This window comes from Pithys albifrons, chromosome 1 (genome assembly GCF_047495875.1).
Source record: "Pithys albifrons albifrons isolate INPA30051 chromosome 1, PitAlb_v1, whole genome shotgun sequence".
NCBI lineage: Eukaryota > Metazoa > Chordata > Aves > Passeriformes > Thamnophilidae > Pithys > Pithys albifrons.
The window spans coordinates 73138416-73164982 of record NC_092458.1 but is presented as its reverse complement, the minus strand read 5'-3'; the positions used below and the strand labels follow the sequence as shown (position 1 = coordinate 73164982).

The window sequence follows — 26567 nt, the reverse complement described above, 5'->3', positions numbered from 1 at the left end:
CTGAAAGGTAGAAGTTATTGTAATTAAATTGTTAAGAGAAAAGTGCTTGTGCAAAGTATTTATTCAGAAAAATGAAGCTGAAGTGGTTATTTGTTAAAGATTATTTCTTTTAAAGCCTTTAATGTGATGAACTAGAATTTCCTTATTATGCTGCTAGAAAATTTAGTATTCTAAGTCCCTGTCCCAAAAGAGTTCAACCTTCTGCACTTATGAATTTTTTGTATAGTGATGAGAAATTTATAGTACAACTAACACAGTATATTATAAAATGGCTTGGTTATTCTTAGAAGCATTGTCTTTCTGAATTAATATGTATAGATTTTTCTGAAGTAGTTTATATGTCTCTACAAATTATATTCTTGCTTTTCTTCATAAAAATATTACACAATTTTTGGTTTTAAACCGAAAAAATACTTCATGTATTTTTCTGTGCACAAGCGTTTTCTTTTTAACTGGGAGATGAGCACCACTTTGTAACTGAACGAGAGAGTTGTTTCAAGACTCAACTGGACAGATGGGTGCAAAAAACTATGCCGTGGTTTGTATCAGTACTACTACTACTAGTAAATCAACTTTTTAATTTTTAATATTATTGTTGTCTTTAATAAAAAAAGAAATCTTTATCTGAGTTATCATTATGCAAATTTTCAATACTTAAGACAAGTTTTTATTCTATTTCTTGCCACCTCCAAATACAGCATTATGTAATTTGTAGTGTTTTTAAATAGTTACTTAATCTGTCTGAAAATGATTAAAAGCTGCCTTCCTAGATATGTATACCAAGTCTAGAATATTTAAATACATAAATTTAACTTTTGTTTCCCTTTTTCAGAGCAACCAAAGTATTCATAATGCCCTTCTATTATAGTCAGTATTCCCCCTGTTCTAAAGTCTGCATTTTCTGGATGCTGTAACATGCAACACTGTTGAATCATGGATTCTGTAGTTACCTGTTCTGTGTGGGCTGCCGATGCCCTATCAGGCAGTATGTGTGTCCTTACCAGGCACATTTGTTACTTCCCTATATTCTATAGTTAGGCAATCTGGATGGGAGCTGTGGCTGCTTAGAAAGTGAGCACTTCTCCTTTGCTTCTTTTCCTTAGAAAGCACTGCACTCACTTGTCTTGGATTCTGCAAAATGAATTCTATACTGGTAGTATCACCTAGCGTTTTAAAAATGTCTTAGAACTCTTTCAGAATCTAGGATTTAATTTGTTTATCATACTGCTCTGCCTAAATGCTACTATGTATTAATCTTTATTTTTAAAGATATCTTGTGACTTATATGAGTTACCATTTCCCCCCCCCCGCCCCCCCCGCCCCAGGAATGGGAGACTTTTACAGGTGTTATCATCGGAGATACCATACGAAAATCAGTAAGCTACATTTATTTGCATATTTTGAAATAAGGAATATTTACTTTAATCCTAAACAGTTAAAGTTTTATTCTTGCTCTATTGTTTAAATAATTGTATTCATACATTAAAGAAACAAGTAGCTTCTCACATAGTAATATAAAAATATAAATTTTAAAAAACTTTAGCTTCTCACATAGTAATCTAAAAATATAAATTTTAAAAAACTTTTTGGTCATGGCAACTAATTTTCTAATTTGTATATCTTTTTGCCTTTTTTGCTTTTCTTTCTTTTTTTTTTCTGTTTTCAGGATTCAGCCCTCTTCTGTAATTAAATAAGTCTTTCTGAATCCCTCTTTCTCCCAGAGTCATACATGAGTTGTACTTTTTATGTGGATTAATGGAATTGTTCACACAGTTTGCTAACTTTGACATGCTTTTTGCAGAATCTCAGGAGTTCTACATCTGCAGAAGTATTTATATGTTTTCCTAGGTGGCTAAGCAAGCTTAAGAAGCTTTCTTTGCATGCCTGAGCAAGCATGCTGTAGTTTACTAAGTGTCTTTCAATTATATTGTATCCGTATACTTTTAATATAATATTCCAGTAGAAAAGGGTAGAGTAAAAAGCTAAGCTTCCCGTGCTCGTGCCCATTATAGCCCTTCTTTGAGCCAAATATTTTGGCAAAGGTTTCGAAAGGTGTGTTTTTAGGAAACATAAGCACAACCAGGAATTGTGAGCTCAGTCTTTGCTTCCTGTTTTGCAATTCAGTGTGATTGCACAAGTCCCCATTCATCTTTGTAATTCAATTAAGTGTCAGTGAAGTGGGTGATTGTCAGTTACTTTCTTCCATAGGCCATTCTCAAGCTATATGAGACCTAATTGTATAATATACCTACCTAACTAAAACACAACCCATAGATTTTGAAAAGATTATGCATATGCATCCTTCATCCTAATTCTAACTGGAATGTCTATTGCAGACCTGTCTCGAGTTTATTCTTACAATTGCTTCTGAGTTTTCTAGTTTTGTTCTTTCTCTGACTTCATGATTCATGGCTCAGATATCCTTTCACAAGAAAGCTTCTGTTTTTTACTGCTGAACATTTAAGATTACTCTTGAAGTTGTTCAGTAGTTGAGATATTCCAATACTTTTCCATGCAGAGAATGTCAGACTGGCTAATGAGTACTGTACGATTTTTTAATAAAAAATTATAGTGACTACAGAGATTCCACTGTGTTGTTCATCCTTAGATTTTCTCCATCCCAAACATCTAAAGAGCAGAAAAATAGAGCTTTGGCCAAACTTTACCAGTACAGAGATATTCAGACGTGGTGTTTTGCCTAGTGAATTACTCCCAAAATTTCTTGTTTTGTGAAGAACCATCTTCTTCATGACTGCAAATATGTGCAATGGACTTATTTTTTTAAGTCAGTTGCTCAGAGTGCATATGCAAATAGACAATCATTTGTGTTACTTGTTTTTAATGCAAAACAACTTCTAATAGAATGTATGATTAAGGATACTCAAGTGATAAAAGTATTTTCAGGCTCAAGTAGCTAATGTGGACAGTATGTCTCATACGTAAATCTTTGGTAGTTTTTGTTTTGTTATGCCATTTATGAACTTCGTGAGACCACAGATTGCTATTGTGAATGCTATTTTTATTAAAAACATGGGTTTCAAAATCTTAGTACTGAATATGGTGTTTCCCAAAAATTTGTATAACTTACATGTGTAACATAACTTGCTTCCATAAGGATTCACAAAGAAGTGTTCGTGACCAGATTCCCTCTTGGATAGAACAGGATCGAGCCTGGGCAGTAGCATCTTTGAAGGTATACATCATGTGGTGGATGAATTTAAATTTAAAGGACTTTGGTTTTGACAAATAGCTATATGGACTTGAATACTCAAATACATATTTGTCAGATAGAAATATTTTGCTGTTTTAAGGTGTCGATTCTGTCTTTCAGAAACCAGAGCTCATTATATACCCACTTGAAAAAAATATTTTAATCTCATTTTTCTGAGTCTTGTACATTTCTTACCCATCTAAATTAATTTCAATGCATGTGAATGAACCTGTCGTCTTACTGATACAGAAAATATTCTAAGTCTACCCAGGATACTACAATTTTTATAGATAGAAAAACATACAAAGGAAAAATTGCAAAGGGTATTTGAGTTGCAGGTTTCACTTTTGTAATGACATTCACAAAACCATTTGTATTAAAAGCCATAAACTGTTAATTGAGAAACTAGTTTTCTCCTCATCACATTTCCCTGTACATCTTTGCAGGAGTTTGTGATTGCACAGATTGAGAAATATTACCCTAAAACAAAACCATTTTCTTTCATTGGTTCCTCCTACCAAGGTCAATGTTGAAGTCCTCTGATCCTGAAGGGAACTGAAGGAAAATACTAGTGCTTGAAATTCTGTCTTAGGGTCTTCTCCTGCAGGTAGCTCGGAAACAAGAAGCAAAATCTTGACTGGTCTTTGGAAAGGACTTTTGTTGCTAAACCCAGACTTCATTATTTAATTTCTCTTCAACCAGTGATCAGAAACAATCACAATAATGGTGTGACAGGCATGATAGTTAGGAGTTTTAACAAACAGAATGTAACTTAGTGAATCAGTAGCAGGTACTGATAAGGAAAAGAACTTTGATCAGAATTAAAGGAAAGGACTTAAAAGGTAGAGCCCAAAATTTAAAACCAAGGAACCTTAAAGTTTAAAACCAAAAATACAGTTGCAAATACAGACTTAGCATTTCCAGGAAATAGGCAAACAAATAGTTAATTTTAAAATGTACTCTTTTTTCTTTTAACACCAAGGATAAAATTGTATTTTGTGATACGCACAAGTAGTGATCATACTGTTATTTGGAAATCAATTAAAATATACAGTGTCCAAAGGGCTATTCTTCTTTATAGTTAAGTATACATTATTTGTTTTGTAGATTTCTCTCCCAGGTCTCTATCAGATACTTTGCTTTGAAGATGAAAGTCTGTGGCACACTTTTTCTCAGAGCTCTGTATGTGAACAAGACTTTCCATCTACTATTGTAAAAAGTATTTCATTATTTCAGCAGGTAATTTTTTCATTTATTATATTAATTACACGTTCAGAATTAAAAATAAATTTTACATCCAGGCGAGGTTGAATTTTAAATAGTGGCAGTATCTACACTGTCTTACAGTTTAGCTAGGCTTTTTAGTGTAAGGATTATGTATTTTTTTTTATTCTAATGCATATTTAGTTCTTTGTTATCTGAGTCTCTTTTGTGTTGATGTATTGGGTGCAACTGAGTATACCCTGTAAGGTGACAAGTTCTTTAGTAATATTCACAGAATTAATTTCATGAATAGATATTAAAATTCTTTCATAGTTGCTTTGTTACTGATGGATGTCTCGGCTGGCTGAGTATATTTAATTTAGTTCATCATTAAATGTATGAACGCAAACATCTGACTGAAAACCACAAAACACAGTAGCAGCCTCTGCTTTTTTAAATAGTAGTCATGAAATAGAACTCTTCTTGAGAGCCTGATGATAAAGAACTTACCAGGAATATTGGAGGGGAAAGTTCCTTCCTCCACCTGACAGTCCTTCTCCACTGGAAGAAAAAAATGTAATCCCTTTTGTATTTGTGGAGTAAGGGGTGTTGTTACTTGCCTTCAAATTGTGCTGTGTATTTTTCATTTGAAGTCATTTCACATGATAAAATGAAGGCCATTCCAAGGAAATGATAGGGTGGTTTCATGTAGTTTCATGTTGATTGGCTCTTAGCAGCTCTCTATTTGGAATTTTCGGTGGAGAAGGAAAATTTCTAAAATTGTGTGTATAGAATTTAGGAACAAACCATTTTGGAAAGGAATTTGTCTGAGTTATTTTGATTCTATAAAATGCAGAAGAGCACGTCTTATGTGTGCAGTGTGTTGTCAGAAAAATTCTGCATTTGTAGGAATATAAATCTGGAATGACCAACATATCTAGTTCCTTGTACAGGAAGTATTAAGAATGTTCCTGTTGATGAAATATACTGAACCTAGTTAGTTAGACTGATAAACCACTCAAATTAATGTGCACTAAAATCAGAAACATTAGTATTCCAGTTAGGACATTACTGTCTATATCGTGCATAGAATTTAGGTTGCTAGTGTAAAGCTAAATTTGCTTTCTATTATTCTACCTACCCACATAGCTACCTTTTCTCTAAAACATTGTAGAAAAGGTCATAGCTTACAAATACACGTTAGGTACAGGTCTGTCTTCTGATTCTATTAATAGAACAAGCTACTTAGAAAAGAACAATTACAAGAGATTATCTTGGAAAGAAATGATCAGATAGTTCTGTATATTCAGGGAAAATAACTTTGTTCTTAAGATAAGCTTACAGAATCCAACCTTCTTAGAAAACTCTTGCATTTTAAATTGTCACTATATAATCATCTCCTCTGAATATATTTTATTTTAAGGTGCTTGTGGTCCAGGCTGTCCGCCCAGACAGGCTACAGAGTGCCATGTCTCTTTTTGCTTGTAAAACTCTAGGTAAGTTTTCACCAGATTATTTCTGTACAATAATTAAATTTTATCCTATGTTTTTCTTCTATTTTAGCATTCTTATGCAATCCCTGGGTTCCAGGATTTGAAAATATGCTGTAAATGGATTTTCCAATTTTGTTCTTGTAAAGTATTGTTAAAAAGTGTTTTTAGAATAGTTTGATTTATGCTGCATAGTGATTGAAAATACAGTAAAAGATCTGTCAGATTCTATTAATGCGTTCTTGAACACTTGAGTAATTAAGAAAGGAAGATAACTGTTTTCATAAAGTTTTACACTGCAGCACTTTCCTTAAGACACAGATTTTCAAAAACATTATTTCATTTAATGTCATTAGGTTTGAGATTTTGTATTGAGTCTCAAAATATTATTTAATAATTTCAGTCATTTTTGTCTATCTCTTGGTCATTAATACTTTTCACTGCCTGTTTAAAAATACACATGATTTAGGGTGATTCAGTGCTGTGTTTTCTATTTGTTCTAGTCAGTTTGCTTCCCCTCTGAAGTCTGTGGTATCCACAGTTTGAAAGCTATATGATAAATAGTATTGCAGTATAGCACACCAAAGCTTTCCTTCAGTTTTTAGTAGTTAATTGGTATATGGAAGATAAATTATGAGTGTCTCATTGCAGTGGACACTGTAAGGTTTAAAAGTCACTTTTTTTTTACTCCCTTATGCTCTCTGTCTGTGGACACTATTTACTAGCCAAAATTGGCTCTGTGTCTGCCACCAAGGCTGGTATTTTCAGGATTAAGGTATAGCTTCTCTGTCAAACATTATTAGTAGATAAAGAGGGTACTTTGATCATGCTGAGTGTACAAGGCCTAAACTGACAATGTCGCTGCATGTTGGAATCAAATGACAAGAGTGATCTGCAGTCTATGTGGCTTGAAGCCCGGCAGTGACCTTAATGCAGGGTAAGTTTATTTGCCTGCTTACTGTCTGTCAGATATTAATGTCTTGCATAAATTGCTTATTTTGATATCAGTTCCTTGGAGCAATGCTGCACAAGGGAATGGTTTTAGGTGACTGAGTCTACAGCCTCACCAAGGAAGGCAGAATACCACAGACTCCATCTGGAGTTTCAAAACCAGCAAATCATCCACAAATCACCCACAGATTTTTCATGCATATCAGTGAGATTTCATTTTGAGATCATGTCACTAATCACATCTAGCACTTTCTAACTAATAAAAGATGTCACGTGTGTATGAATATTTTTTTGCATTTTTTTCTACCATGTCTTTTTCAGGGTTCTTGCCCTGAAACTACTTAAACAAACTGTTTCACTTAATTCAAGAGGGAGCAGTTAACTTTCCAGTCTCCTTTGACTGCTTTCCTGTATGAAAAATGAGTTCCAGAAGAGCTCTAATACCCTACAAGAGAGCCTTTCACATCTTTTTTTTTATCCAGATATGGAGGTTTTTTTCTTCTTTTGTCTTTTACATATATTTTTAAATTTATGGATGAAGATGGATTAAAATAATTTCTTTTCAAGATAAGGTTCGTAAGAACTTTCAATGAATATATTTTGTGGACTCTCGAAACATGCTTATTTCTCTGTCTTCCATGCAATACTGAAATGCACCATGGTAGCTGGAGCCCTTCTCCTATGAGAACAGGATGAGAGAGTTGGGATCATTCAGCCAGGGGAAGAGACGGCTCGGAGGAGACCTAAAAGCGGCCTTTCAGTACCTAAAGGTCACCCACAAGAGAGCTGGAGAAGGACATATGGTCAAGGGCATATGGTGACAGGGCAAAGGCTAATAGCTTTAAACTGAGAGAGTAGGTACTTTCCTGTGAGAATGGTGAGGCACTGGAACAGATTGCCCGGTAAAACTGTGGATGCCCCATCCCTGGAAATGTTCAAGACCAGGCGGGATGGGGCTTTGAGCAACCTAGTTATTGAAAGGTGCCCCTGCCCATGGCCGGTAGGTTGGAACTAGAGGATCTTTAATGTCCCTTCCAACCCAAGCCATTCTGTGATTCTACAGTACAAATGATGTAGTATTGTTCTGCATGGAATGTATAATAGCTCAAGTCTGAAAGGAGACCGTGCCCTCAAGGAAGTGTGTATTGCATTGTTTAGTAGTTGTGGCATAACAGTCACTGATTTGGGCTCTTCTGCCTTGCTTTATGTTGTGATTTCCCATTGCACCTAGCACTTCACTATTTAAGGATCAATATAAAGCTGCATGAAAATATGTGGTTAACACTGTTTAATTTATTATACGCTTACATGCATAGCTTAGGAGTCACATATAAATGTCTTGCTTGTACTAGGTCATCATTCTAACCATTTAAGTGGTATATTAAAACAAATAATAGAAAGAAGTAATCATAAATATGAAGAAATGTGTCAGTGTAATAATTAAGGCTCTCAGTACAATAAGGAGAGTAGTTCTGCATGCAGACATACATACTGCAATCAGTTTCAGCAAATAGCACAGCTTCTCATTCCACTCTTTCTATGTTTTCTTTAAGACTACACTCTAAATAAAGACTGCAGTTCATATTTGTCAAGCTGAAAATCCAGGTTTATTTTTCTTATCAATATAGGGTGTCTTGGACCTGCATATTATAAGGATTTTGTTCTCATTCTAAGACTGGTTTTGTGGTCTCCATTGAACAGAACTTTGATAGCCAGATGACCTCTAAAGAGTTTGAAGCACTCCATCATGGCGATTCTCTTTATTCCCATAATAATTCTATTTCTAACTATAGGAATAAAAGAATTATCTCCATCACCTCTGAATATGAAATGTCTGTATAAAGAGACTCTGGAAATTGAACCCATCTTGATAATAATTTCTCCTGGTGCTGATCCTTCTCAAGAGTTGCAGGAACTTGCCAGTGTTGAAAGAAACACCGAGTGCTACCATCAGGTCAGTCTTAGATAAGCATAATGATTAAAACCACAATATGTAAAATTTTAACGTAGTAGTATCTGTTTTACCTTGTTTTTCAAGGAAAATATGGGTAAAAGCATAGTTTGGTGTCTGTGTGTTTGTTGTTCCCACCTGGCTAGACAATAAATTCTCATTCCATTGGCAAAATGGGTCAGAGAAGAGCAACACAATTAGTCATCCTCACAGAAGCAGAATCCACACGAGAGGCATTCCTCCAGCTTGGAGAAGGAAAAAATGAGCAGATACATGGAAGAGAACAAAAGAGGCTGAGAATTGTTATACATGCTACAATGTTATTTTTTTTATTTTGAAGTAGTTGAAACAAAACCCACTGAAAACTAGGCTTCATCATTTCCTCTGCTTACAGTACTTCCATATTTTTTCTTCAACAGAAAATATGAATAGATGTTTCATGTGAATACTTTCGTATTTTGTGAAATTCTGTAAAATATTTTGAGAAATCTTACATCCTTGGAAGTTCCAAACCATCTATGGGACAAAACCCTCAGCTCCTGGTGTGATAGTTTACAGTTGACCCTAACGAGCAGGAGATTGGACTAGAGACCTTCCAGGATCCATTCAAATTCAAATTACTCTGATACAAGGAGTTTCATAATACTCCCAATACATAGTACCAATATACTTTATACCTTTCTATAAAACATTATTTCCTTCTGTAATTTGAAATATTCAGGGGAAGGGATTTTTTATCTAGCTGATCACTGGTTAACGTAGAAATGGAAAATGTCAGGTTTAATGTTGCTTTTAAACAGTCCTTGAAATTGTTCCTTTCCTGAAATATATACTGATGCAATATATTTTTCTCATCAAACTGTAAATATTTAGATCCTACTGCCAGCTTATCGAGCTGGGAACATTGCAGAAGGCATATTTCTTACTCTGCCACATGGATTTTTATGTTTATCTCTAAATATTCTTTTAATGTTGGACCTTTAAAATGTAGCATGGTATGGTATTCAATTAAGGAGTGGTACTCAAAGCTAGATCATCTGAAAGTTGTCCTGCTAATGAGAATGTTTTCTTATTATTTTTTCCTGCACTTTTTCATATAATTTGAATAGAACATAAAAGATCATATTGTCTTTTCTGTTGGATTATTTCTGATACGGGATAAAGAACAAGTGCTAAATTTGTGTGGTTTGCTACCATACTGCTGGTGACTTTCAGTTATCTTCTTTTGGCTATTTTAAATTATTTCAAGACATTATACTCAGTTTTCTTTAGGCAGAGGATAATAATGCCAAGGCAAGGCTTTTCAGATGGGCTAAGAACACTTGATTTTCAACTTGTTTGGTTCAGGGTTTTTTGTTTTGTATAGCTTCCAAATAGGTTCTAAAGTAGAACTAGTATGGTATTACAAAAAATGAAGAAAGGACTGTATGTTAAAATATTCATATTTCCCAGTTGGAAGGAGAGCAGCCGTAGTTTTTCACTCATCTTAATATAAAACTGAGTGTTTCTCTTCGAAGGAAGCTTTCCTAACTTGCAGTCAAAAGAAACTTTGTTCTCGTTTATCTCTTGTTTTTATTGTATTAGCAGTTCTGCAGTAATACAGTTTAGTCACTGATATTTAAATCACTGTCACCAAGAGATGTATGGCTTTTTTTCTGTAAAAAGACTATGTAATGTTGTTTGACAAGAAACTCTGGTTAGAGAGGTTGCAATGGAAACCTATTTTCCTTAATCTTTTCCCTACTTTAGTAGCCTATCACATTGGAGAAAATTCTGGTTGTCTTTAGCACTTCCTTTTTACTATACACCCTAACTTGAAAACATGAAATAAATGCTTGTTGCATGAGATACAGTAAGTTTTTGATACAACTGTGTCTGTCATTTCAGATTGCAATGGGTCAAGGCCAAGCTGACCTGGCTATTCAAACTTTAAAAGAATGTGCACGCAACGGAGAATGGTTGTGTTTAAAGAACCTGCACCTCGTTACATCTTGGCTTCCTGTACTGGAAAAGGTGAGGGCAAATGGAGAAGATGATATTGGAAACCGGGCAAAATTAGTATGCAGCATTTCTGAAGCATTTCTGGCATTTCCATGATAATGTTTAAAATTCCAGCTTAAAAATACACCTTTGTGATTTTCTCAATCGTGACAGAAGTGAACTACTTCAGATCTAAGCAGCTCCTTTGTGTAAGCACTTTAATTTTCCTACATTGTGGAGTATTTCTACCATGATGAATGGGCAAATGCTTCAGTTAGGATTTCTGGTACTTTATGGGATTTTGCCCATGTTTGCTGAACTATGAATCTATGTATGCTTGAATTTAATTTCTTTTTTCCTTAGTTCTGGGACTTTCTTTTTTAGTAGTTCTTACTTTTGGAAGTGTAGCTTGTGTCTGAGTTACTAAAAGCTTTTTGCTAATTTGAGATTAAAATGTCTCATATTTTCTAGAAACACACTCTTATGGCATATAAAATAATTAACTTGCTAACTAAAAGTAATTTTATATGATACACTTATAATGTATATCACCGTGAAATCCTCAAAACAAACTAACTTGGAAGAAAATTGAAGAATTCCTAACAGTTACTGCAGTCTTAATTTTCCAGTTTTCTGTGATTTTTCGTAAAGTGTACTCCATGGATGTGAGCTTGGAGTCTGTCATCTGTCCAGCAATGTGGCATGCACATGCCGTTAGCGTTCCTGTAATTTATTTAAAAAAAGGAAAGGCAAAGCAAGATAACACTGATATATGTCATCTAGTCTGAACAGGATAGAGAACAGTAAGGAAGTGTTTGTAAGCCTCTTGCTGATTACAAAATTTCAGATCATAAATATTAAAATATGGATATGTGTCTGGGGGTTCTTATTCTTTCCACAAAAAGATGATACTGAATGTGTTAATCTTCCTGCTGAGCTTAATGTAGATTGAGATTTGCTGATGTTTGACTCTGCACATCCCCTTGACTGTTTTGCATACCACTAGCCAGTGTGAGACTATGTAATTCTTATGTTTGAACACCCTCTTAAGGGACTTGTGCATATTTATAATTCAGTTCCATCCAGCTACCTAAATTTAGTTCTCACAGTCTTTCAGTTGAAGCAGATGAAATATATCTTCTGGTCCAAATGAACTTTATCAATAGGAAAATGATACATTCCCCCCATAAGCTGTCTTCTAGCCAAGCATGGAGTATCAGAGGATGCATTCTACAGATGATCGTGCCTGAACCACCAGCATGTGAAGTCTCTTGCTTTCTTTTCCTGAAACTCCTGCTTCCAAGGCTATGGATCATTTTCAAATGCTGGTTTGGTTCCCATAACATCCTCATAGACAAGCTGATGAAATATGGACCTGAGTGTACCACAGTGAGGTAGATAGAAAACTCGAAGGGTTATTGTCAGCATGAAATAATCCAGTCAATGACCAGTTATCAATGTGGTGTTCTAGGCATTGATACTGTGGCCAACATGGTTTAACATCTTAACTAATGATGTGAATAACGGGACAAAGTGCATCTTCAGCAAGTAGAGAAGAATAAAACAAAACGGGGGAAATTATTCATTTTAGCAGACGAGTGTGCTCTTATTCAAAAGGACTTTGATAGACTGAAGAAGTAGGCTTACAAGATACCTTCTCAAATTCATCAATGAGAGATGGCAAGTGCTTCCCATGAGAAGGAGTAACTCTAGCCACCCAGACAGTCTGGGGACTGAAAAACAGCTGAAAAGCAGCTTGGCAGGAAAGACCTGGGAGTCCTAGTGGGTAAGAAGATGACAGGAGCCAGCAAAGTGAACTTGCAGCAGAGAAAGCTGCTGGCCTCCTGGGCTGTTTTTAAGCAGAATGTTGCCAGCAGGTTGAGGGAAGTCATCCTTCCCGTCTACTCAGCACTGGTGAGACACATCTGGAGTTCTGTGTCCAGTCCTCAGCTCCCCAGTGCAAGAGATGTGGACACACTGGGGCGAATTCAGTAAAGGACCACAAAGGTGACAAAGGAACTGGAGTATGTATCATACAAGTAGAAACTGAGGGAACTGGGACTGTTCAGTCTGGGAAAGACAAGCCTTAGGGGGAGTCTTAATTATTTAGTGCGTATTGGCTGATTGGAAGGTGTAAAGGAGATGGAGCCAGACTCTTCTCAATAGTGTCTCATGACAGGACAAGAGGCCATGGGTCCCAACTAAACTACAGGAAATGACATTTAAGTATGTGATAAAACTTATTTTAATGTGAAGATCGTCAAACACCAGTTGACGATCTTGCCCAGTGAGGCTGCAGAGTCTCCGTCCTTGGAGATACTGAACACGTGACTGGATACAGGTCTGAAGAACTTGTATCTGTCTCTGCTTTGAGCACAGAGTTGATCTAGGCAGTCTCTAGCAGTCCTCCTCCAAGCTGCATGATTTCATGATTCTAGGTGCCAGTTAGAGTTGTCATTTTGCAAAATAGCTCAATAAGTAATAGTTTTTCAGAATTTTTTTCTTTACTTAAAACACCAAAACCAAGATGATAAAGATTATGGTTCAGATATTATGAGAATAAATGAATTGTGAGAAAATCTGTTGATTTTTTTGAGCTGTGTTTCTTCCAACAAATGTACACAAAATGTTGACATTGTTCTGAAGTCAAATATCTTCAATGGTGTCTTCAATGGACAATATGTATGTCTCAGCTGCACATAGAGCACCATCTGTGTCTTTCCATATATTCAGTAATTGTATATTTTTGTGTAGCCTTTATATTTGAAATAACTTTTGACAAAATTTCTCTTAGAACTCAATTTTCCTATCTTCAGTTTTCTGTGAATCGTGGTAACATAAAGGGTTCATACAAAAAACACTTGAAGAAAAAGAAATTAATATAGCTATACAGTTGTTGAAAGTCATTGAGATTTGTTATTGATAGACAGCCCATACTGCAAGTCTTTATCTTTTGAGATGTAGCCTTCTGGTGGTTTTGTACTTAGAAGAAGTAAAGAACTGCTATATATTTTTATGCCCTGAGTTTAGTATCTGGGGGAAAGGTGCAAATATTTTGACACATCTAGGATGAACTTCAAATTTGAGTACAGCAATGATACAGAGTATGTGGAGACATCTCCAACTATAGTATTTTGAATAACTTTATGTGTAAAAGCTACTGTAGTTTCTTTAGATAAGCCTAACTTTCTAATCCAGGATATTATAATTTTGTGTATATTGTTCTGTATTTTAAAAAAACTCACCTCAAAACCTATTTTGATATATACCATCTCTTTATTAGGAACTGAATACATTGCACCCTCAACCAAACTTTCGTCTTTGGCTTACTACTGAAGTTCATCCAAAATTTACTCCGATTTTGCTTCAATCAAGTCTGAAAATAACTTACGAAGTAAGATTTGTTTAGGAATCTTTTATTAGATTTTTACAGTGAATGAACCTGTATATAATGTAAACTATATTTAGAAAGAAAAAGTAATTTACCTTATATTTCAAAAAATGCTATGCATTTACCTTGACAGTTGAATTTTTTCCAAGATATTTTTTCCAATTGAAAGGATGAACTGAAAATAAGATTACATAAGGGAAGTAGTTGTTCTCTCTTGTGCTGCAAATTCTTTTGTGCATTTAATCAGTGTCTTTTAAAAGCAAAAACCTACACAGATGCTGTTACATGGATGGAAAACAAGGAATTTCTCCTTGATCAATGTCCTCATCTGAAGATCACAAAATCCCACTTTCTCTTCCGTATTTTCCTTTTTGATGCAATAGCTTTATATTCACTGGGCCCTTTTGGCAAAAATGGCTCTCCTCCCCTACTGCAGAAATTGCAATTAAAGGCCTTGACTCGAAATTGAGGGCTTTGCTTTTGAAATGGCTCAATTTAACGAGTAACTGAGACTGTTCCTCCAACTGGCTGGAAAGTAGTCTAATCATGAATGCATTTATGCGGTAGTGTCCATTATGGAAATCATTGATAGGAATGCTACTATCTCTTCACTTAGTTAATGGATTGTGGCGTTTTTGCCTACAGCTAAACCAAGAAACTCTGACCTTTTAGAGTCCAGTGTTATTGACTTTCAAGAAGCCACAATTGTTTACACTTTAATACTGACTGCAGGTACTTTTAGGCTTCTAGAGTAGCATCTTGTTTATATTGAGGTCTTCAATGGTGCAGAAACTGCAGAACTGTGTGGGATCATCACATTTCTTTTCATGTAACTTTTGGAAGTTACTTATCTCACTGTCTTTGGAATAATTGCAACTTTGCACAAATGCAATATTCTAAATCCTTTTGTTTCCTTTTAATTTTTAGTAAATGTTTTGTTACCATGAAAGGGCAATGATAGGGAATGACTTAATGAATGATGTTTGATTGTTTTATGGTTGTAGCATGTCCCTTAAGTGTTACCAGTCAAGATGCAGATATTAAAAAAAAGTCAGTTGACTACAGTATTTTACAATTACTTTTGAGAACTGTTCATAAGTGAAATATGGAACTATGATAGTCTTATGGAAACATTAACAACTGTTATTCTAAAGAAAGAAAGAAAAAAGAACATTCTTAGAAATATGAAAGTGTAATTTAAATCTCTTTAAAATCTATGCTTATATATTTTGATAAGGTACTATTCTTTCACTAAGTTCTTTCAGTGTAGTACAGTTCTATCAGTTGGTCCTGGTTACAGTTTCCTTCAGTATGTTAAAGTTATTTTCAGTGTTAGAATCATTCTATTATTAGGCCATTTATTACAAACAATTTTTTTCTTACCATATTTTGTTCTATTAAAGTCCATTTGTTGCAAATTTTAGGTTAGAGTTTTAGAAAATAGGGCATAAAAATAACAGGTTTTCTGTTTAGAACAGTGTTTTTTCCTTCCAATGCAGGCACCTCCAGGCCTCAAAAAGAATCTCTTGCGAACGTATGAATCTTGGACACCCCAGCAAATTAATAAAAAGGGAAATTTATCTCGCGCACATTCTCTCTTTTGTTTAGCCTGGTTTCATGCTGTATGCCAAGAAAGAAGAAATTATATCCCTCAGGTAATATTTTATTTGCTAAGTTTTTAAAAATTTGCCTAATTTATTAGCTTTTACGCTGGGACATATTTTTCATAAAGTCTATGTTGAGTCATGTTCAGAAAGGAAAACTTGGATTCTTCTGGTGCCTGCCTTCATTGTCTCTGAATTCATTGCAAAATAAGATCTCACTAACCTCAATTCCTGTCCCTCTGAAAATTGCTCCTTCCTGCATGGGGTTATTTTGTGATTCATGTACTAACTGATACTGATGAAGAAGTGAAGTGCTGTGGAAAATATTCTGTGAGTCCTCTTTGCTTAGGACAGGAAAAAATATTATGGGAACACACAATTGAACAGAAGGTATGAGAAAAGAGACACTTTGGTAGAAGGAGATGACATTATCTACTCTTTCTACACATAAACCTTTCCAAGCAGAAGAAAGAACAAGGAAAATTATTAATTTCTTGTGAGGATTATATTGGATTTCAGAGACTGTGACTTTTCTTCCTTAGACAAATTTTTCTTTAAAGTAAACATTTCTTTCTGGTTGCAGATGCTTAAATTAAACAGACAACCCCCCACAACTAGCAAACTGCTGTATGTCTTGTTTATTTTATTCTGTTTAGACTAGGGATGAAATTACCCTGTCGTCTGAAGGATTTGTTTTGGCATAGCCTGGAAAGTTTGAGAGTTTTTTGCTGCCTTTGACTTTGTGGTTTGTAAGGTTGTTTTCCTCTTGCAGTAATAGGCTTTTTAATATGGTGTTCAAGATGTATTTTCACCTATTGAGGTAAAAATATTTAAAGTACAAAACTGATAGATAACTTCTCCTTTGATCAAATTCACATTCATTTAGCACTGTTTTATCACGTAACACCAGATAGGATTACCGCTTTCTCTTTAACTCTACTGTAACTGTTTTTGTCTCATGTGCAGATAGTGATGGTTTTATATTTTAAGATTACTGGTTTATAACATTGATGGACTGCAGATGATTCTAGCTAGAAGCTTTTGTATTTGGGATCTGTAAAAAAACCCCAACATGAAACCATTGAGCATCTTTTGAGTATGTGAGCTTTAGTGTGACTGGCTGATAGTTTGTTGGCTTCTGTGGAGCAGCCACAGTCTTGACCTGGGGCTGTGTCCATGTTGCTGGATGTGTGCAAAGTTATCTGACACATTTGTGCATTTCTCATCATGAGTCATATGCACTTGTTACTATCATATGATCTGTATGCAAAGGTACAGCCGTAAGTAGATACAGCAACAGGGCATACCTTTGAGATCTGCATTTCCTAAATTCTTTCTAAATCATATCTCAATATTTATTTATACTTATCCATTTACATTGAAAGCTTTTTGTGACAATTACATACACAGTACTTGTTACTGTTACATGAAGACTAATGGCACCAAGAACAGAAAAGAGGTACAGACTGCAAATTATTTAAATATGCAAATTATTTAACTAGTGGTCAGAATTTTCTCTGTATTATTATATGCAGTAGCAGTAATTGCTTTGCTCATAATTTTTTTTTTGGTCAGAAATGAAGTTACATGAATTAAGGAGTAAGATGATGAGTGTATGGTAAACACTCTGTTTGAAGAATCAGTCCTACTTATGAAAATCCTGTTTATATACTGAAATACTAAAAGACGCTCAGAAATAAAATCATAATCCACTGCATGATCTCATCACAGATGTCAGTGACTTTTAGTTGAGGTAAATAATGTTAAGGAAAAAAGCAACTTTACATTCTTTATACTCAGTGGATTCTGGTTTGTATAGGTATGTAAAACTAAATGCATTAGTGCAGCTAATTTTTTTTATACTACCTCCACTGAATGTTTCAAAATATGAATTTTAGAGAACACAGGTTGTTTTTTTTTTCATTTAGGATTAAGTATTATACAGCCTTCGGTAGTCATATAATATTGGTGTTTTGTTTCATGATCATCATTGTGTGACTAATTATATTCTTTGGATTACTTTTAATGTTAGGGTTGGACCAAGTTTTATGAATTTTCTTTATCTGATCTCCGTGCTGGTTTTGACATTATTGATACTCTATTTGAGGGTAAGTAGCATCTTAAGAAAAGTCCCATTTATAGGGATGTTGCATGAAGAACATTATCTTTCTGCAGCACTCAGATAAGAGTGGAGATGCTGCAGAGCTCATCACCAGTAAGCAAAGCTAGAAATATCATAAATGCGTTTTTGGGTGATTGGATAAACCAATCATTTCTTGGTGCCCAAGAAGTATTCTGCTCAGCTTCTTGAGTCCAGAGAACAACTAGGAAATACAGGGCTCCCCGTAAGATGAAATCTTGTGTCTGCATTCCTTCCTAGTGCAAACTCCCCAATACATGAATTGAAAACAAATTGAATATGAATTAATTCTTCATATAGAAACTAAGTATTACATTATTTTAACTAGTGTAGGAATTTTTTAATGTTACCTAATATGGTAAAGGTAATTTTAAGAAAAGTCTTTGCATTTTGTATGATTTCAAAGTAAAGTTAGTAACTGATATTTAGAGATAATTTATGATCATTGACTTACATGGGATTTATGGATTATTAGTACTTCGGAAATCAGACTTTAGTTACACAGACCTGGAACATACAGTGATGGACAAAGATTGAATCATTAACTGACAGTGATAATCATTAATCTAATCATTAATTATTGCTGTGCAAATATCTTTTCTTATGAAAGAATTATTGAACTCTTAGGAAACAACAGTTACCACCAATAAACCCTCTCTTAAAGTAACTGCCACTTGCTTTTTTCAAGGGAATTCAAGGAGTACCTTTCTGATCAAGCTTTTATTTGCACATGAAAGCTATAGGATATAAGTAGATTATTGTCCCATGTAGCTATTTTGGACCACTCTGATAGAATGGAGGAAAAATATTTTGAACTTACGGGCTATAGCTAAAACAGAATAATCTCATACAACATCAGTCTGACCAGGAAATTATTAGTAACATGCTTAGTTTTATGTGTAATGTTATGTGATTTATAATGATTAGTAAAATATGTAACCTGGACCAATTTGTGTTTGAAAGATGACATTTCCTGGTAATTCTACCTAACTTTGCATGATCCGCTTTTGATTTAATTGGTCAGTTTATTTTATGAGGTCAGATGGTACTGTCATACAAAATGATGTATAAAATTTTATTATGACAAAGGAGCACATAATTAAATTGTTAACAGCATAATTTTTGGAATGCATATAACTAATTCATATAACCAATTGGTTGAAAAAGCACTTCAAGACCTAATTTATATTTTTAATAATTCATTTTGAAACACAGTAATTGTTAATTTTATCAATGACAAATATTTACAAATTCATCCAAGTTACTGCAACTTTTACTATTTGGTAATATAGAAGAAAAACAATTAGAAATTAATTATCTGATGTGTTCATGTTTTTTTATTTCACTGAAGAACTGCAGTAACAAGAAGAAATGCTTATAATGCAATCCTATCCAGTGATATAAAACTAATTAATTTATTAATAGGTTCCAAAGATTTTCAGTGGGAATTTGTGCATGGCTTGTTTGAAAACGCGATTTATGGAGGCCATGTAGATAATCACTTCGATATGAGGGTTCTTCGGTCCTACTTGGAGCAGCTTTTCAATTCACAAGTCATTGGCAGTTTAAATGCTAGAGGCAAGAAGATGTCTAGTTTCCCATGTTCAATCTCTTTACCGAATTCCTGCAGTATTTTGGTAGGTATTCTATTCATCTTTCATCACCTAGTAAATACGTTGTTTTTGGGAATTATTCTTGAAATACTTCCACAAGGAAAGCCAGAGTTATAATCCAAAAGATACCTCTGTTTCTTACGAAATTCTTTTATGTGGAGCACTAATTCGTAAGTTGTCAGAACTATTCTGCTGTTCTGTTCATTCACTGTTCTTTTTTATGTTATCTCATTGGACTGTGGTGCAAAGCAGCATACCTGTGAAGAATTGAGTGTAAAAGAAATTGGGTCAATTTATGACAAATAAGGATATAATTACATTTTACTTAATTAGTATATTAACAGAACCGTAGTTTTGTGAAGATTGCTAAACATTCCTACAACTTCTGGATGAAATAGAAAAATATAAATATATCTCCTTATTTACAAAATATCTCAGCATTCTGACATAATCTGCTGACATACCATGTAAGATGTATGACATTTTATTTGATGATAAGTATGGATTCTGATTCTCCTTTAGTATTTCTTTAGTGTAAATGAGAGGGAATTCCTCAGTCTGAAGAACTGAACTCTCCCTATCCTTTCACCTACTATTGTTGTTGTTACAATGATTAAGATTCATTTGCATTTTAATGCAGAATTGCATAGTAGACCTCTAATATGAGTTGATGTAATTAGAATTATCCCAATTAAAGTAAATTGCTGACATTGACGTTCTCTACTTGGACTTGGATTCTGATGGTTTTTGGTTGGTTTTTGGTTGGTTTTGGGTTTTTTACTTCAGTGTGACTGGGGCTATTTTTGTTTTCTATAGATGTGCTGAGTTAATATCAAAAAGAGGGAAGGAATAAACAAATGAAACTGATCTCTGTTCTTGTAGATAACATGGTCAAGCAGATGAATCTTTTTCTCGCCTACACTGCATTTAAGATGTCTTCATATCTTACATGATTATATATTTAAGAATTTATAGTTCTATGTCTTCAATATTTTTCTGGAAGTAGTTTGAGTAGTATAACACTAATAATAATAATAATAATACTAAAAAAACCCTTTGTTTTCTTAAATTATTTACAATGGTATATCTTATTAAATTAGTGCTCCTCAGTGTTGTAGAGATCTGCTACTGTTGTTACTTCTGAAGTGAGATTCCACATTAAGGTGTGTATATCTAGCACATGCTCCTGCAAGGAAAGACAAAATGCAACTGACACTCAGCAAGATGATGGAGCCAGACTTTCAAATAGTAAATAGTTTTGCCTTTAAATCACAGTAAAAGAGATGTCCAGTACCATTAGTCTATCTTAGTCTGCAAGGCCTCTTTCGGTTCTGCGCAAGATGGCATCTCTCCTGACTACTACGTTGTAATCACTATTGATGCTATTCTGCATCTCTGATGATGCCGTGAATGACCCCCCCCCCGCCCCAGAGCAGAACTCCGAGCCACAGTAGTGTAGGGTAAGATAAAAAGTAAAGGTCCTTTAATATCACAGGCCTACAGCCCACAGGAATACATGATGACATGCATGTGTCCTTCAGTTCTAGTTTCCATGGCTTTTATAATAAGATCCCTTCAATCATTGCTTTACACATTTCTCAGTCCAGCCCTGGTTCCACCCCTGGTCCAACCCCTGGAGTTGGGTCTGGGGTCGTCAAGACCCTCTGTCTTCATCAGCTCCTCTTCCTCGGGCACACAAATGTCTCTTGGAGCTCATCCAGTTCTGACTTCTGGGTCACTCTGACCTATGTTTATGTTTTGTTTTGTAGGCCTTCTGATATCCTTCAGCTCTACCTTGGAAAGGAGTCTAAACAAGATTACTTAACTAAAGGAATTTGAGCTCCCTGTTCTGGGACAGGGGTAGTGATAGAAAGGCATTAAACTTAAACGGTTAGAAATATTAACCCTCTAAAAATCTACTGTGTTCCTAAAATCTAGAAAATGTGCAAATCAGAACAAAAATCCCTTTGGCATCCCTGATATTATGCAAACCTATTTTTACCTAAACTATTTCACTTTCTTTGAGTGATAATGTCTTCAAAGATTTAAACAGAAGTGCTCTTAATTTCATAAATATGTATTATACTATTAGAATTTCAAATGAGGATTTTTAATTTTTTTTAATTATGTCATTAATCTTACTTTTGAGTTTTCAACAGAATTATCAGAACTATTTTTCAAGGACAGTCTTGGTATAGGTTTATTTTCTGTAATCAGAATTGCGTTTTGCTCTTTTACAGCGGAAATGCTCTATAGAAGATCTTTTTTGATAAATAAAATTAGAAAACTATAAATAAGTCTACCAAGATATCTCATGTCTTGTATATTTATTTTAATCTTTGTGTTATGCAGTGCACTTAATGAAATTCTTTTCAGTATACACTGTTAGGTTTCATGAGCCAAATAACAAATTCCCTCAGTTATGTCTATTCTTTTCTTCTAATGCAGGATTATCGTAATATTATTGAAAGTCTTCCAGAAGATGATAAACCTGATTTTTTTGGCCTGCCAGCTAATATTGCTCGTTCATCACAGCGTATGATCAGTTCTCAGGTAAAGTTAGCATTTTCCCTTGACCTGTGAATCTTTTCTGCAGTCAGTATAAGCTTGAGAACCCAACCATCTGTTCATAAATGTGCTTCTGTAAGAAGGTCGGAGTAAATGGATGTATTTTTTTGATAGGTTGACTGTTATCTGTAGAACATTTAATATAGTAACAGTTCATCTTTAGTTACAATAGTATTCATTAAGAAAAATAAACAATAAGTTTCCAATAATATAGTTCAGTTCATGTTGAAGAATGATGTGACAGTTTTGCATATAGAATATGAGTAACATTTATGTTTTTCCTGAAAGAGAAATTCTGAAGAATTCTTTCAGTACTCAAAAAATTCCATCTTTATGTTTAGGAATGTGGTTTTTCTTTAAAAAACTTTGTTCTTACTAGAAAATAGCATTGACTATTTAGGCATGCCATAATGAAAATCTCAACGTAATGAAAAGTAAGTTCCAGGGTTTTTGTAGGTCTTAATTTAAAAATTCACTGATTTTAAATATTTCCATTATTGAATTAACCGTAAGATATGGCAGATGGCTATATCATAGTCAAGAGTTCTTAACTATCATTTAATTGCAGTCTAGTACAGATTTGAGCATGTATTTAGTACATGAGAATGCCTTAATCTTAGTGCTGGAACAATAGACAATGATTAAAGATTTTTCATGTATTTTTATGTAGAAACTGCAGCTTGGGTGAGTGACATGGGTCACCCATTATCCTGAGTATTATTAAGGACACAGCTGAGGCAGCTTTCCTTCTCACTCTTTGGGGAGCCTAAAAATACCGAGTGTGTCTTGTTCTTGTCATAACTTCAATTTTGTCAGCCTGTGAAAGGAAAAGATGGAGTGATTTGAATTCCATATATCTTCATCATGAATACAATTTTTGGTTCATTGGACAAAGCTTTTCATTGCTAGTATTGTGTCACTTCTCTTAGGTGTCAATTCAGTTTCCTAAAGGTTGGTACCTTGTATAACCTGGAGATGCTTTAGTGTACTTAAAACTGCCAGATATAACACAGGATCCAAGTGAATACATGTTCTGCTGGGCCAGCAACTGGAATTCAGGGCAAAATGGCATTACAAGCCACCTTGTGCACTCAGATCCAGTAGAGCATGAATTCTGGAGGTCCTGTGTTGTCTTTGCCTATCTGTAACATTTTCATGGCAGTATGTGAAATGACTGAATTGAGCTACTAAAGCATTAGCGTCTAAGGACTAGGTTGACTAAGAAGTGGCTGTATCTCAGCCTGAGTTGAAATTCAGTAATATTCATAAGCAGGTGAAAGTTCATCTTTTGTTTATTCAGGTTTGCTGCTCATAATAATACCTTTTAGGTCAAATATGGAGAAAGTTTAGGACTTTAAGCCAAAGCTTAAATTCCTTGTTCTGTTTTTTTTTTCATTGCTTTTCAGGGAAGTCTGAATGAGAGCACACAACTACTATATAAATGCAGTTAAACAGTGCAAGTCTTTTAATTGCTCATTAGCATAATTTATTTGACTGGTAAATTAGTTGTGTCAGATAACATGAAATTTGATTGAACTGAAAATCTTACATCAGAGCTGTGAAGTGAACTGGTCTGTAATTCATGGCTGTCTTTAATTTTCTCCACAGCCCTAGTGTGCTGTCTTATTTAAGGATAAGTTATAGGAGGGAAAAATTAAGTCATAGAATCATAGAATACCAGGTTGGAAGAGACCTCAAGGATCATCTGGTCCAACCTTTCTTGGAAAAATCAATTGGAAGTTCCCTATAATTGGAATTTTCTATAATTTCAAGACTTAGAATTATAATTTTTTAAAAAAAGTATTAAATTGTTTGCTCACATTCCCCTAAAAAGGACTCCAAGCAGAAATTTCTTATTGTTACAAGACCTTTGATCTGTTAAAAAACTAAAATTGCCTTTGAGTATTCCATTTGCTGACTATCAAATATAGTACTGTCAAATTTGTTTAAATATATCTGCTTACTTAAATTCATAGCTGTGTTGTCAAACTATTTGGGGTTTTGTAGGACCTGAAACCATAAACTATGTAAAGACTATCAGTGGGGATGAGGGTAAATAAGGTAATAGGCTGAACTCTAGAACATATCTGTTACAAAGATAAAAAATGCACTAAGATTCAATATAGCTCTGTTTGGTTTTGTGGTAAAATTTATTGTGCTGGTTTAAAGGTGAACCAGCAGGAGAAGTGAACTCAACACGAGAGAGATTATAAGTCAGAGGCTAAAATTTAATAATAATATTACAATAAATACACTGACACAAAGGGAAATTGCTTTCAACTCACAAAACCCAGCAGTATAACTCAGTATCCTGGGGCACAAACCCAAAGGGGTTTGTTTGCCCTTGTGCTGAGACCCGCATGGTTCCCCCCAAGTCCAAAGCAAAAGGAAGTGAAAAACCTGTCGGTGCAGGCAATGGCTGTAGTCTGGTCAAGAGTGGTGGTCTCCTCCTGTCAAGGTCCTGCTGTTCCTCTGGATCCAACAAGAGGTTCCCAAGGTCTTCTTACCCACGATCTATGTACCCTCAGGGAGCACCCAGTCCCTCCCCCTGGGCGGGGCCTCACACAATGGGTGATTAACTCTGGGAGCCAGGGGGTATTGTTGAACTGTTGATGGCCCATGAGCAGCCAGAACCCCTCAGACTGGGTGTGAAGGTGCTAGTGACTCCCTGCGCAGCTGCTGCTAATGGTCCATTGTCCTTGGGAAATGACTAGAGGGGGTAGAATACACAGCTTTGATCACCCCCCCCCACTGTTAACTGGTCCCTCCTGCTGAACTAGGACATTTATATAAACATCAATTTAAAGGCTTTTGTTTCTGTCAGATACACTGTAGGCTTCTGATTAGTTTATTTATTTCAGCCATGCTTTCGTAACTTGTTAAAAACTGAAGCTGTTAAAAATGCTAGTATTTGAAAATAAATCCTGTGCTAACCTCCACAAAATTAGAACAGAGTTCCCATGTGAAGGAAAATAGGTAATGAGTGCATTTACATTCAAACTGACACTCTGCTGTTCTGTCACAGCATTGATGATAAGCTGTGTGTATGTGTGTGTATGGCCAAACTTTGTGAATGAAGATTTGGGAAGGGCTGTCCCCCCACGTTGGTGTGCTGTTCCAGCCTGCGCAGTGGATTTTAGGTGAGGCTCAGCGTGTGCAGAACTGGCCCCACTGTTTAAGTCCTGAGGTTCATCTGCCATGGCCGAGCAAGCTTGGACAGTGCCAGTGAAGTCCTCAGGACTAGAACCTACAGCACCCGACATTTCCCAGGAGTTCTCCCATCCAAGTACTAATCCGGGGCTGACCCTGCTTAGCTTCCGAGATCTGACGGGATCGGATGTCAGGGAGGCATTTAACTGCCCTTGATAAGCTGTAAACTATGGATTATAACCTTGAAAATGTGAGACTGTTGTAGTCACAATTCTATGAGATGATTTTTTCTCATATAAGAGATTTTGTAATACTTCCAATAATAGTTTGCTGTACTTCTTTAAGTCTTAGGTAATTTCAGTAACAGAAATGTGAGATTTTCCTTAAATTGTGCTTCTGCCTAACTGTGAATCCTACTGTCATTTAATTTCTGACAGTTTGGCAGCTGTCTTAGATCCCCAGGCGATCCCATGGTTCACAATCTGAAACTGAAGGATTGCTTTCTAACAGGAGTGTTTATCAGAAATTCATTACCAGGTTAAAGCAGAGAAAAGGTGAATGAATAAGGTAGTGAGAAGTTGCTACCAGCTCAGCTGCCATGTCTCTAGCACCAGAAAGGTAAAATGGAATACTGTGTCCATTACTTCACTGATTTTGTAGACTTTCTATGAATATTACTTAGTTTTCATGCCTAGGAGTGATAGTTTCTATTGCTGTAGCAGCACACTTTACTGTAGTAGAAATTGGCTGCAGCACAGTGCAGCATTTTGCAGCCATGCAGACACGTCTTTTGTAACCTACTGCATTGTTAATGTTCAGGTAAATCTAAAACAGCAATAAAAAGAAAGGGATTTTTTCAGATATTTTGCTAATATTGATTATATTCACAGCTTCTTACCAGCAGAGAACTTTTCTAATTTAAAAGCTGAGTATCACTGGCAGTATTATTTTAATTCTGGTAATTACTAATTGAGTTGTTAGAAATTATGTCTTGCAATGTTCTGGTGTTTAATTCAGAGAATATTAATATTGAATACGTACTGATAAAGGCTATTTTGTTTTCAAGAAAATATTTTACTTAAAAAGACATGATCTTTTCAGAAACATGATTTAGATATTTTTCTGAATTTTGTTCTTAGTTGCTCTAGGTAGGTAAAGCTAAGTAAATTTTTCGAGCATGGATTTGTAGAGTTCACTGTGTCTCTTTGGTTCTGCCTCACTTAATGTTACACCAGGCCTTTGACACGACATCTCTTAGATGGTCATGAATAATCTCACATCTCTTGTTATGTTTGCTTTGCATAACAGTGCGTTA

The 26567-nt window shown here is 35.0% G+C and overlaps 1 protein-coding gene across 1 annotated transcript in view; it reads left to right on the top strand.

Moving 5' to 3' along the window:
* The window catches only part of DYNC2H1 (dynein cytoplasmic 2 heavy chain 1), a 158351-nt gene that overhangs the window by 80645 nt on the left and 51139 nt on the right, over positions 1–26567 (top strand). Inside the window, exons 72-82 of the mRNA XM_071555104.1 lie at positions 1326–1376; positions 3116–3193; positions 4319–4450; positions 5838–5910; positions 8649–8809; positions 10694–10819; positions 14070–14180; positions 15677–15832; positions 17814–17889; positions 19347–19558; positions 21983–22087. Of these exons, the coding sequence (XP_071411205.1) occupies positions 1326–1376; positions 3116–3193; positions 4319–4450; positions 5838–5910; positions 8649–8809; positions 10694–10819; positions 14070–14180; positions 15677–15832; positions 17814–17889; positions 19347–19558; positions 21983–22087 (1281 nt within the window). The remainder of the gene's footprint in view (positions 1–1325; positions 1377–3115; positions 3194–4318; positions 4451–5837; positions 5911–8648; positions 8810–10693; positions 10820–14069; positions 14181–15676; positions 15833–17813; positions 17890–19346; positions 19559–21982; positions 22088–26567) is intronic.